The sequence below is a fragment of the Protopterus annectens genome, chromosome 13.part0, assembly GCF_019279795.1.
Source record: "Protopterus annectens isolate FY-2018-M chromosome 13.part0, PAN1.0, whole genome shotgun sequence".
Taxonomy (NCBI): Eukaryota; Metazoa; Chordata; order Ceratodontiformes; family Protopteridae; genus Protopterus; species Protopterus annectens.
Window position 1 is genome coordinate 684,412,876 of NC_056747.1, and position 14,251 is coordinate 684,427,126.

Consider the following 14,251-nt stretch of genomic DNA (forward strand, 5'->3'; position numbering starts at 1 on the left):
GATCCACCCTTCCAGTGACCCACGTTGCCCAGCTACTGGTTTCAGTAAAGTCTCTTTCTGGGCTATACAACAGCCAGCATCCTGACTGCACCAAACCCTATACCACCCATTTTATTGCACAATGCATTTGTGTTTTTACCCTTCCCTTGCACATTCTGCAGTCCTCCCACCACTGTCTGCTGCACTCTGTATGTGTGTCCAGCCCAGGGCTTCCCCTTCTAGTGTGTCTAATCTATCAGTCTTTGCCTGTACTGTTTTGTAGTTGTTACTTTGCCCCTTTGTCCTGCTCATTACCATTACTTTGTTTTATCTGTCACTCTTCCCTGTGTCTGTATTGTTTTGTAGTTGTTACTTTGCCCTGCCCAGTACCTTTCCTTTGTTCCTCTATTACTCTTCCCTTCTTTGTGTTTGTAAAATGGAAGACTAATCAACACAAGAAAAGTGCACTGCCTCCCCTAGGTACTGACTCGTTATTCATTGAGGTATAACAATACTTTCTGTAGATGATTTCCTTAAAGAATTTAGCAGTCTTCCATCAGTGAACTGTCTACCTCCCACGGATCACGCATCGCCCATTCTGCCACCATTCATCCCCTCTTCCACTTCAAATGCATGCAATCCCAAAGAAGACACACTTCCTGGATCTGGCAACATAAACCTCCTGGTTCATATATCACTACATAGAGCATCTGTAATATATGTCTTACACAAAACATCATGCTACAGATTTGGAAAACTGGTCTAATTAAACCCTTCCCAAAGTAAACCAACCCAAAAGATACATATCACTTCCAGCCAATATCCTTCCTCCCAATTTTGGAGAAATTTCTTGAAAGATAGTCTTCACCTAACAATCCCTTTTATATCCAGCAGTACCACTTGCTGTCCTCCAAACAGCATGGATAATGGCCTGGATAAATGCTGACAGCACTTTGATCCCTAACTGATGACATCCTGCTAAACTCTGATAGTGGCCTCCTTTCAGGTGCCTTATTTTTAGATCTGACAAAGGCATTTGACCTCATTGACTGTTATCTTCTCCAAAACAAAGTAATTGAAATTGGTATCAGTCCAAACACTACTCCCTGTTTTAAAAACTTCCTCACTGATAGAGACTTCATAGTTAAAAAAAAAAAAAAAATAGGATCCTCCTCATAATAACCTGCACCTTTGCCAAAGGTGTATCATAAAGATCCATTCTTGCTGCCCTCCTCTTCTCCATATTCATTAACAAAATTCCTTGTGACCTTCCTCATCACCCCTTATCCTCTTTGCTGATGGTATGGTCATTTACTGATCAGGTCACACTCACACTAACATTCAGTGCTAACTCTGCTCAGATTTGACATGAGTTCTACCTCCATAAACTACTTCCCAACTCCACCAAGACCGAAGCTGTGCTTTTTGAAACTCCACAGAAAACTCATCAAGCAGCTGACTTTTTTACTATCTTTGGTCCTACACAACCATTCAGTAGAGACAATCTCCACTTTCAAACACTTAAGACTATGGCTTGATCACTCATGAACTTCCATTTCCACAGATATAAAAAGTGAGAGCCAAAATAAACTACATCCTCTTCGGTGCCAAAAAGAATCTCCCCTTTTCTATCCCAACCAGCCAGAGCACTCGCTGGCAAAGGAGTTCTCTTTTTTTTTAATTTGAATATGGGCTCCCACTTTTTGCTTCTGTCTCAGAAAAAAAAAAAACATTGCTATGCTTCTCTCAAAGAGCATCTGCTGATTCATTACAAACTCTACTCTGTGTGCTTGACTGTATCACCTTAGAAAAATCCAAATAGCTATGATCTACTCCAACTCCACACATATACTCCCCTTGCATCTAGACTTCACTAAAAACACCTCCGCCTACAACCAAAGTCCCTACTCACAAGCCACACCAACTCTCATTACCCATGGAACCAAACTCCACACCACTGCACATGCTTGTTCCTTGTCAGGCACCTAGTCTTTGGCAAGCTCTCCCCATCGACATAAAAGAAATCAACACTTAATTCCAAATTCAGATTGCAACTCCAAATCCAAGCCAAAGACTCCTGATTCAACACAGGACATATCACATAACCTATCTCCTTTCCAAGTCTGTTTTCCTCTCTCAAGATTTATTGAAGACTGATGTTTAGAAACCTAATGTATATTTGTACATTACACTCTGATTGTACCTTGCATTGTGTTTGTACACTAGACTGTATATTCATTTTTTTCCTTATGTAATTAGTCTGAACTACTCTACTATTTCTGTATTTTTTGTTTCTGAAATGTTTTGTATTTCACCTAGACTGAGCCAGAAATTGGTCATTACTGATTGGTGCATTACTCTGGTAAACAAAGTATAAATAGATAAACAGCTTCTTTTTGTTTGTACTTCTGCTTGCTATAACGTCCCCATTTCCTATTTTTCTATACTATGCTTTCCTTTCTTTTAATAAAACCAGTGAGTGTTGAGCTTCTTGAAAGCAGACAGCAGGTGTTTGCGCAGTGCTACAGATCATTGCGGGATGCTGCTTTCTGCTACTTAGCAGCACTCTGCTACAGCATGACCGGAGTTCAACTCCCTGCTTTAATTATGCTATCGTGTATGCACTACCCAGTGAATGGCCTGCATTTTGAATTTGCATAAGCTGGAGCATGGCCACTATTGATAAGAGTTTCACTTTTCTGAGTACTTGTGACACTTTTTCAACAGTGGTCAACATATGGTTTTGCTGACTTGCTGCTCTTCTCACTTTTCAGTGGAGCAGTCTGTTCAGATGCACACCATATTCACATTTATTTCCTTATTTAAATATGCTTTTCAAGCCAGCCTGGTATTGTAAAATGACAAAACCCTGACCATGGCACAGGCAGTCTGAGTTTGATTAGCAGCTCGGATATCTGACATACCTGCAGGGTAGATGGACATACTTGTTCTGGGAATGCAGATTCTACAAGCCCTAGTGGAGGCCAAGACTTATAAATTGCTGAATTGAGTTTCTGGGATGACTGAGGAGACATGGCACCCTACGACCTATGGTAAACATGCCCTCAGTGGCCACCCTCATTGCCTGCCCAGCTCAACAGAGTTACATTAGCATGTTGGATGAGTAGGGCTAAGAAAAGTATGATGGATGCAGAGAATGATACAGCAGGTACCCATTTCACTCCTCCTCTAAGGTACTGCTTTCCATTTCCCCATTTTAATATGCTGGGCACCTTACTTTTCACTCCGTTTCCTTCTTTGCCATCAGTCCCATAACTGTGGGGGGAAGTAGTACCAGGTGGAAGAGACAGAACATTGAGAGAAGTGCCTGGCAACTTCACCTGGTCACCTGTTGCACCAGGACCCCCTTAAAAAAAGATAATGCTTTTCACTGCCAAGTATCACTGCTGTGTAGTACAGCCTTTGCTTGGCAGGCAGTGCATCTCAATTAGTCTGTCTGGGTGGAGCCAGTGGAATTTGTATAAGGTTTGCTGTGGTCCAGTGAAAGGGAAAAGTGGTCAGGCCATATGGGAGATGATTTATGTCTGTTGACTGTGTGTGTGTATTTAAAAGTTTATATTTTTAAGCATTTAGTAAATTAATCAAGTGGCTGATTCTTTGTTAGATGATGTAAGGTAAAGTGATGCATTTAGATATTTGTATAAGAAATAGTTAACAAGGAAAGTTTGCTGAGGAAGGAAATGATTTCCATCTAATGTATTAAAGCAGAAGAAAGAAAGAAAATAGATTCTGTTCAACTATGCAGAACAGTATTTGCTTTCAAAAACCGCTGGAAATCACTATGTACCTTTCTGCATTTTAAAAGCTGTGTTTCATTTTCATTTAGTATTGCAGATGAATTATGATAGAAGTACCATTTCATTTAAAGGACAACAGAATCGTATAGATATTTATCACAAAAAGAGAATCTGTTGGAAATTATTATTAAGGCTAGTATGGCAAAAGGGAAGAGAGATTTGAATTTAATTAAAATGTTACAAAAGACTTCCTGTCTCAGTAATAACTTGATTTGGTTTCCCCTCCCAACATGAGTGGTAACTATTCTGAATGTCTTGAAGACTAAGTCACAGTTTTTGTGTATTTAGCGTATCCTGCACTTATGTGTGTGCATTATACTTATTGTCAGTATTGAAAATGCATTTACTAATTCCATCACAGAATGTTTACGTGATTATAGTTACATCATTAACATGCAGTTCAGGAAAGAAAGAAAGTGACTGGCATCATCTGTGAAGTTTAGAGGAAAATAAAAGATATGAAAATATGGACTGTGAAATACCAATGACATGATCCCAGAATGAGGGGGAGGGGGTCACAGTGATTACCATTGCTGCCTCACAATACACGTTCTCCAGTTTTATTCTTAGCTCGATTGCTCCCTTATACCTATGTGGGTTTTTTGGGTGCTCATTGTTCTTCCACAACCCAGAAACATGTAAGTGAACTGGTGATCCATGAAATTAGCAGTAGACTGTGCGTGAGTGTGTGTGTGTATGTATATAAGTATGCATATCTGGGTCTACATTATATATATTCGAACTTTCTAAACTTCGAATCCAATATGTTCGACAACATATGATCAAAGTTTAAAAGTTTGAATATATAATAAAAAAAAATTACTTTAACGGTGCAGGCAGGGGGCCATGTTCCCCTGCACCCCCCACACCCCCCTACTTAAATATACCAACTCCGAGATAGCACTTCAGTGCAAAAAAGGGAAATTCTCTCATTCTGCACCAAAGAGCGCCGATACATTTAGCCTTCGAAATCTTGAAATGTCGATCATATGATGTCGACCATGTAACATTCAACATTTCAAGCATTCTGAGTTCTAATAGGAACCCGCATATCTCTCTCTCTCTCTCTCTCTATATATATATATATATATATATATATATATATATATGTATGTATATAGGCACACACACACCTTCTGATACACAGACATTTGTTCAGTATTAGTTTCTCTGTGCATCTTTTCAGTTCTTTTGAGTACTGGATTAGGCTTTGGCTCAACTGAATACTGAATTAAGAGGTTTTATGAGAAAATGAATAAATAAATGGTCCCATAATGGTTACTAAAATCATTTAGCAAAGTTAGGTATGCTTTCCTTCTGGTAGTTAAGCATTGATGGAGTACACACAAATAAAATTGTTGGTAGATATTCTGGCAACTGTTTAGTTCACAATGTTTTATGTTTACAGAATTGTGAAGATTTTTTTAAATTGTGAAGAACATATTGCTGATTTTGTATTTTTGCCACTGTTGTAAGCTTGCTCTGGTATGAATCTTGTAGTTGTTTGGGGAGCTACATCATCTACAATACTGAGCTGGATGTTTTTACTTAACAGATTTACAGGAGCAGAGACTTTGGTGATGGGAGATGTGACATATGGAGCCTGCTGCGTAGATGACTTCACTGCCCGTGCACTTGGAGCTGATTTCATGGTACACTATGGGCACAGCTGTCTCAGTAAGTGTCACTCTTTTGGACAAAGTCATAGTGACTCAGTGAAATAATATTTGAACACTTGACAGAGCTGGGATTATAACTTGAATATTTTCATTTAATTTACAAAGGCTTATTGTAAGCTGAGATGAGAAATATTTGTAGTACGTGGAGTGCCTAATTATGCTCTGATATTCGGAAAAACAAAACAGTTAAGCACCATAATGGCACACAACCTGACATTAACAAATGTTAAGAACCCCCTGTGAAAGTTATTAAGGTCAGGTCCCACACTAGTTAGTAAAATCTGCCTGTACTGACTAGCAAATTACAACGGCAGAACAGAACATTTGATCTGATGTTGTCCATTTCCATGCCTTCTTCGCCTAATGGGATCATATCCAACTCAGCCGTTTTACTAGCTTGTGGCCACCAATGAACTCTCAAGCTCCCTCCTTCTGTACCCATGATGCACCACCTCTAACATCCCTCAGATCTCATTAGCCGCTATAGCGTTTAGATGTGGTTGACTTCAGTTTTTGAGTCTTCAGTGGGAGAGAAGTTAATTTTTCTTATCTCCATCTTAAATTCTTCTATAAATGACTATTTCTTTCATCTTTAATTTCTGATTTTCTTAAGGTGTTTCTGTTATTTTTCTTATTTTGGCTGCAACATTTTTCTACCATTGTGGTAGACCTATCTCCCTCCCTTTGCCTTCTTTACACACTATGTAAATTCTGTAATTACCATTGCTGGTATTTTCTATTTTTTTTACAAGTTCGTTCTTGTAGTTCTTAAATACCATTGCTGGTATTTCTTCTAACTATGGAGACATCTGAGAAGGGTCCAGCATGTTTTAAAAAATGTGATGTGTGGGCACAAGTTGCCTTTATCGGATCCCCACTCTCTTTGTCTCTATTGTTTGGGACCAGAACACCTGCAAACAGGACTGTAGTATTTGTCATAGGTTCAACCCCTGAGCTTTGTCTGACAGGAAAAATAAGATAGTTTTGAAGAGATTACTGCAATCTTCCCTTTCTGAAGCCATTGCTTGGGTTCAATCCCTCAAACATAAATCTAAATACCTGTCAAAAAGGTCTAGGTCCTGGGATTCTCCAGCCTCCACTTCGTATGAACCAAAGAGAAAGAAAGAAAGAGACTAGATCCAAAGCTACATCTCATCCGACCTTCATCGGATCTGACCACCCATATTTTGGATCCTACATCCTTGGATCCAACCAAACATACTTCAGACCTTACATCTTCTGATCCAAAGCCTTTACTAAGAACTACATATTCACCAAGTCTGGATGCAGTTCCTTCCGGCGTGCCTTCTCCTTTTTTAGAGTGGCACTCAAAATTGCCTTCACTGATATCTTGTCTTTCCTGTAGGAGCCTCGTGGATGTGGAGAGGACGATGAAGAAATTTTTGAAGGAGCATGTTTAGAAGGGAGTTCTCACGGTTTCTATCCCTTCAGCATAGGAAGTCTGTCTATCTACCACTCCACCAGTAACAACTCCTTCTGTGGTTTTAGAGCCCTTATGGGTCTGTCTGTTTCAGATCTAAAGAGAACACCATCTTCAGATCTGGCTATTTGTATGAGTGCACCAGTTGCGATATCCTCAGAGGCGGATGACTGTTGGAGCTGAAGCTTCCCTGTCAGATCCGAGAGGATAAGTTTGACTTTGAGGTTTTAGGTGCTGTCTCTTCCTCTCAGAGTTTCAGCACTGGATAACTCGGCTCCGACTTTAGCCACGGGTGGATTGCTGTTGTGGCAGATGGAAGCGATGGGCCAAAAACTTGCTTTTTCAACTCCGTTGGCTTCCTTCTCCCCCTAGCGGTCTGTCTTTAAGGTAGTGACGAGTGTGTTCTCTGCTCTGGCAAGTCAGACAGGTCCTTTGCTATCAGATCCACCCTCTACTTTTTAGATGACTTTACACCATGATCCTCAACATTCTACTCCACAGGGACAGTCAGCCCAAAGCTTCCAGTCTACCCAGCAGGGTATTTTGATCTCTACCGATACTTTTCCGGACCACCCCACCGTGGAAGTCCCTAGGAAGAGAAAGTGTAGAAGGAGGCACTTGGACTCCTCTCAGGAGTCAGTCACCGAGGATTCTGATTTTGATGAAGGTTAAGGGTCCCTGAAAACACCACCTGATAATTCTTTGGGAGACATTTTTTTAACACCTTTATTGAATTATCACTTGTGACATAGACAAATTTACATTTATATAGAAGTAATCAAACTGTATTAACAAGTTCATGTTTTTAAACATTATGCTTCACATAGATTGCTATATATTATATAACCTAAGCAACATTACGTAAATTATTTCATTCCTGCCCCTTTTTTTCTAAGCAAGAAACATCTTTATTAAACCATCACTTACAACATGGGTAATCATACAGTTATATAAATGGAAACAAACCACACCGACGCAATCCTAGTTGCACGCATTTTACATCACAAACCATACCATTTGCAAACATTATGTATCACTTATAATGTACCCAATCATTTTCAGTCAAACACTGCACAACTCATTTAAGTCCTGCTTTAGTTTAAACCTCATTCCTGCCCTGTATGTATTGTTCCTGCAGTTCCCATTTTTTCCTATGTAGTTTGCTCCTACTCTTTTCAAAATATCTCAATTCCAGTTTTATCTCTGTTACTATAGTCACTACTTCTAGTATAGTTGGTTTAGATCTTGGTTTTCTAGTAATTGCTTTTTTTGGCAGACACCATAATTAGATACAGCAAGGCCTTACCATGTCTAACCAATTCATATTCTGTGTCATAGCCTGGAAAAATCATCTCCCTCGTCACACCAATCTGCCCACCCAGCATCTCTGACACTGCATCCTGCAGGGAATCCTTGAAGTCCACCAACTCACAGCAGTCCTAGAAAATATGTTCCCAGTTATCTCTTTCTTCCCCTTCGCACCTCCAACATTCGCTGTTTACCTGAGGAAAAATTCTCTGGAGTTTACTTGGAGTATAAAAATATCTATGTAAGTATTTCTAAGCAAAAATCCTAAATGTTATAGATTGTGTTGCATATTTAGGAGGCATACATATATCCTCCCATTGTTTCTTTGTGAATTGCTTTTCCAGTCTCTCTTTCCAATCTTTCCTATCTTCCTCTGATTCTTATAGTTATCATGCAATATTTTATGTACTCTACTTAAATTATTCCTTTTTTAATGGCAGCTCCTGTTCTAGCTTCTACTTAAAACTCAGTGCTGGTTTTTCATTTGACCCCCTTATTTCTTTCTCTTTGCCTATACTCTGATATCAGTCCTTGATATGAAAGGCATCTCTAACCTGCAGTCCAGATAAATTCTTGGCGTCTTCCCGGGTCTATATTATAATCTCGAAGGTTTAAAATTTTGAATCACTAAAGTCTTAAACCATGGAAACCAAAAAAAAAATACTAAATAAAAAAAAAAAACTAAATAGTGTGTAGGCAAGCCCCCCTGCACCACCAACACCCCCCTACTTAAATACACCAACTCTGAGAATGCATTACATTGAAGTAAATGGAAATCTCCCCTACAGAGATTTTCCATTTAAACGTTCGATGTAGTGCTCTTTCGGTATTCGATATTGTCAGACTTTGAGATTTTAATATGGACCTGTCTTCCCATTCTATCATCTTTCCCTCTCTAGTTATTTGCTCCCAATACCTTGGTTCCTTTGCAGTTTTCTCCAATAAATTCCAGCCCCCTCTTGCCTATTGTCTATATCCCTAATTGTAGTCACCCCTATCGGCAGAATCTCTTTTCTCCATTCCCATGTTGGCATAGTTCTTAGGATGCTGTCTCCTATTTTCTAGATATAATATTCTGTATGATTATTGTTATTTTACTTGAAGGCATGCATCCAAAATCCCAGTCTTTCCTTGTTTTTTGAGGTTCTCTCCTGTTTCATCATCCATTTTCACTTTGAATTATAGTTTTCTGCTTCTGCTTTGTATAGGAGCCTTAACTGTATAGCTTTGAAGGGTCTACTTTTAAAGCCTGACTGTCAGATAGGTTCATAGGTGTGTACTAGGCTAATGGCCCTGGAGCCTTTACATGCCTAGCCCATAGGATTACCCTGGCAACGTGCCACCCGACCAAAGTTCTCAGTGCCTCTGATGAGTAAAGCCACTGGAGTGATCTCTGGGGTAAATTTTCTATTTCCCATCTACTCATCAAGATTTTGGTTGAAGAGGGCCAGTGAGGTACTCTGCTTGACATGTATGGGAAGTTTATTCCATAGCATGGGCAGTTTCTGGGTTATGAACCTGTCCCTCCAATATGTTCTGTTGATTGTGATAATGAGGTTGAGGTCACTGGACGTAGTGCGATCCCAGAGTTGGTATATTTAGTTAGGAGGGGTGTGGGGGGCACAGCCCCCCACCTGGGTGGGTTTTATTTACCTCAGTGTGAGTTTTGTTTGCTGTTGTCCATGTATTTACTTACCCTGGTAAAAAACAATATTCGGGTTTCAAAACTTTTGGATTTTCGTCTCGGGATTTTGAAAGTCAGTCATCTGAAAGTCAAGCTTTAGAAGTAGACCAGCTCTGAAATTCCCCTTCAAATTGGGTAATCCCAATCCACCCTGTTCTACTGGAAGAATCAGCTTATCCCACTTGACTCTTGCCATCTTCCCCTCCCAGATAAAGTCCATCTGCGCTTTATTAATTGCTATCCACAACTTCTCCTCTGGTTGATAAAATATACCTGACCTGTGTACAAGACTAATGGTACTAAAAACTTTTTAACTGCTTGTATCTTACTATCCATATCCATGTAACAGAGCTTCCATTTTCTCAGTTTTTGTATTATCTTTTGTTTAATCTCTTCCAACATATCCTTAGCTGCCACACCAGAATCATTTGTAATCCATACGCCTAAATATGTCATTTGATCATGTCCCCATAGATATTGATATTGCTGAATCAATTCATATGTGGTACATAATTTACTCCTATCGTCTTTGTTTTGGCTTTGTTCATTTTGTATCCCAAAATCATTTGAAACTGCAAAATGTTCCACAACACTGTAATGTCTCTTTCTGGTTTTGTCGGGTATAAAATAATATTATCTGCAAATGGAGCTGGCTTTTGTTGACTAGCATACTAATTATATCTTTGAATTTCTGCATACCTTATTTTCTTTGCCAATGATTCTAAATATAATGCAAATAACAAAGGGGAAAGAGAATACCTCTGCCTGGTTCCTCTGCTCAAGCAGATATTATCCGAGAGGAACCCACTCACTTTAATTTTCACCTCCAATCCCTCATATATAATTCTAATCAACTTTACATTTTTTTTTCAGGAAATGTAAATGCTTCCATTGCCCTGCTCATAAAGTCCCAGCTTACTCTGTCAAATGCTTTGTTTGCATCAAGACCCAACAACAATGGTATTTTCTTACATTCTACTTCCCTCTGGATCATCAGTGTTCTGTTAATGTTGTCAGATGTTTGCTTCCCCTCCACAAAACCACATTGATTCCATATCTATCAATTTTGGCATTACTTTTGCTATTCTTTTAGCCATTTTAGACAAGAGCACTTTATCATTTATTTATTTATTTACATTTGTCTTCTGGGATAGTCCAGTGGGCCTAGGAGTGCCCATTTTCAGTGGAGGCCCGGGAAGAAAAGCTCAGCATATTACATATACATTGATGAGATAAAGTTACATAATGACTGTTACCAGATTCAAGTTATTAGTAAGCAACATTATACAAAATACAAAAATAACAATGATTTACTTCCAGATGCAATATATACATGATGATATACAATTAGAATTAGGCTTTCTTTTCTTTACATTTTACCTTGTAGCTGAGGATGCATAAAACTGAGAGGGAGAAGAGTTAAATTAAGTGAAGATAGACATGTCAAAGTGTTAGAGTTGTTAGTAGAAGTTTCCAGTTTCATGTAATGCTGGAAGAATTATTTGAGCAAGTACAGAGCCATAGTTTGGAGAGGTATTCTTGCAGAGACTTCTTGAAAATGGTGCTGCTAGACGTGGTTCTGATTGTGGTGAGTAAGGAATTCCACACATTGGCTATAGCAATGGAGTAAAGAGCTTGACCAGTTGTAAGGTTGGGTAATTTTCTTTAGAAGACATTTATTTTCTGATATGAGTATCTAGCGAGGTTGTGGGGGGATATTAGTGAGGCTAGGAATACATAATCTTCTAGTTTAGTTATGATTTTATGTGCAGTGGTGAGTTGTAGGTAAGTTATGGAGTGAGGTATTTCAAGACAATTGAGTTTTTGAAGAGATAACAGTGATGGGAGGTATTTGTGGCATTGTTGGCAAACTTCCCTTCTTTATTGTAACAAGAGTCAAGTTTGTTTTTTAGAGGGAGTTGAATGCCTGTGAGCAGGGGGGCACCATATAATCATGGTTTAGTATTGAAATGGATCCGTATGAAGCTGGACCTGATGGATCTTACCCTCTTTAGGTATTACAGCTACCGTTGCTTTCTTCTAGGATGTTGGTGGTACTTCTCCTAAAATACTGTTAAACAAAACCTTCCAGATCTTTATCAGTTTCCCCCCAGCTTCCAAACTTCCACAGGAATACTATCTATTCCTGGAGGCTTTCCTGTAGATAGGTTATACATCACAATTTTTAGCTCATCTCCTCCTATCCTAACCATTAGTACTTGAGCCTCATCTACCTCTAACCTTGGCATAGATAATTGTTCCATAAACATTTCCATTTTTTATCTTTTCTTGATTTCCATATTTCTCAGATTTATACAGATTTTAATAGAATTTCTGAAATATTTCTAATACCTCTACAGGAACTCTTGTTACCTTCCTTGTTAGAGGCCATCTAAGCTTGGCAACAGTCCTTTATACTTTCTGCTGCTTGAGTCGTTGTGCTAAAAGTTTTTGTGCTCTAGTGTTATCAAAAAACAGTTGCTTAAGAACAGTCTTTCTAAACTCATTTATATTATTCAGGTAATCCCTTATTTTCTGCTTAGCTTTCTGCATTCGATCATTCTGTTGTTCTGTGAGATTCCCCCTATTCTGTAATATTTCAACATTTGTCAGTCCCTCTAAATAATTCTTGTTACTTCTTAACCATAGTTCACTTTCTTTTATTTCCACACTGTTTTTAAACTCCACCCTAATTGTATCCCACTCCCTAGCTATATGTTCAGAAGTAATTTCTATCCTCTCTTGTAGCTCCTGAATAATCTCCACTACACTTTCCTCAAATTCCTCTCTTTTCAGCAGATAGGTGGGAAGCCGCCAGTGTCTCTTTTTATTTTAGTTATAATTGGCTCTTGATTAGAAATAGTTACTGGGTGCGAATTAAGACCTTTAATTAAAATGCACATGTTTCTGTGAAATGTAAATTCTGCCTAGCCTAGCCCAGTTTTTATATCTTAGAGAATAATATGTAAATTCATTCCGAACTCCTGTTAATGAATTCACATATTCCATGCCATATCTTTTTTAATCTTCTTTAAAAATCTACTCTCCTTTGTGGTACTTTCTCTTCTGGGTCCCCAGATGCATCTTCACTGCTGCAAATCAAATTCCTGTCCCCACCTATAAATAATATTCCTTGTTGAAAATTGATTATTTCTCCAGAAAGTTTCTTAAGCTTCATTATAGCAGTTTTAGGTGGAATATAAATACATGCCAGTGTAATCCTCCTTCCTTGTTAATAGCCCCTTAGCACCATAAATCTGTCCATATTATCTCTTTTTATCCTCTTCTATCACTATTGAAGCTCCTCTTGCAACTACTATAAGTACTCTTTTCCTTTGTCCTAGATATTCCACTGAATAACCACCCTGAAAACCTTTCTTTATCAAATTGACATGTTCAGTTCTTTCCAAGTGTCTCGTATAACATAGCTATTTCCATTCCACATTTTTAAAATAGTTCACTATTATTTTCTCATTTGTATTTATCTGTAAGACCATTGACATTGCAAGACATTACAGAAAGCATCATTGTATTAAAAAGTTATTATTCTCACCTTTTATATATAACACCTTTTTGTTAAATGTTTAATTCCAGCTTTTGTGTTACATGCATACACCGTTTGGCAGATTTAACTTTTATATAGTTGTTTCTTATCATATCCATTTGTGAGTCTATGTCGTCACATCTTACAAAACTTCATTTTATTGAAAGCCGACAAAAACAAACCCCCAATAACCTGTTAATTTAATACTAACACACAAAACTATGTACATCTTCAAATGTTAAAGGTTTTACCCTCCTAAAAGGAACAAATATCCCAAACTGACAGTTATAGACTTGAGTTAACCTAAAAGAAAGGTTATCCATGCTAAAACCCATGGTGCAGCCTGTGTTTCTACTAAGTCCTAACTGTTTTGTCTCATCTTTATAGCTCTCCCCACTGAGAAAACCCCTGAATGCTTTCAGAGAATATAATCTCCTAGCCAGTTTATGCTTTCTCCTCGCTGCACTTGACTGTAGACAATTTCTCTTTATCAGATTGTTTCCATGGAGATATGAGGGCCAGATACCGAATTGCTACTAAGCATGCATTAATTTGCTGGAAAAGCTTCATAATGTTCAGTATTCTTTTTCCTTTACTTGCTTCTGCTTAAAACTTGTTATTAAATTAATTTAAGATCCTTAATTGAGTCATTCCCCCATGCAAGAATGAGAAAAAGCACATTGATTTTTCTTTTGTTTGCTCTTTTAGCCAGGCTTTTTTTTTAAACTGGACTAGAAGACAGAAGGGAGAAAGAAAGGAAAAAAAAAAACAGCAGCACCTGTTTACAATCTTCATTAC

The 14,251-nt window shown here is 38.3% G+C and overlaps 1 protein-coding gene across 1 annotated transcript in view; it reads left to right on the forward strand.

Moving 5' to 3' along the window:
• Positions 1 to 5,353: 5,353 nt before the first annotated feature.
• The window catches only part of LOC122787586 (2-(3-amino-3-carboxypropyl)histidine synthase subunit 1-like), a 2,760,216-nt gene continuing 2,751,318 nt past the window's right edge, over positions 5,354 to 14,251 (forward strand). Inside the window, exon 1 of the mRNA XM_044054371.1 lies at positions 5,354 to 5,474. Coding sequence (XP_043910306.1) covers positions 5,378 to 5,474 — 97 coding nt within the window. The 5' untranslated portion in view covers positions 5,354 to 5,377. The remainder of the gene's footprint in view (positions 5,475 to 14,251) is intronic.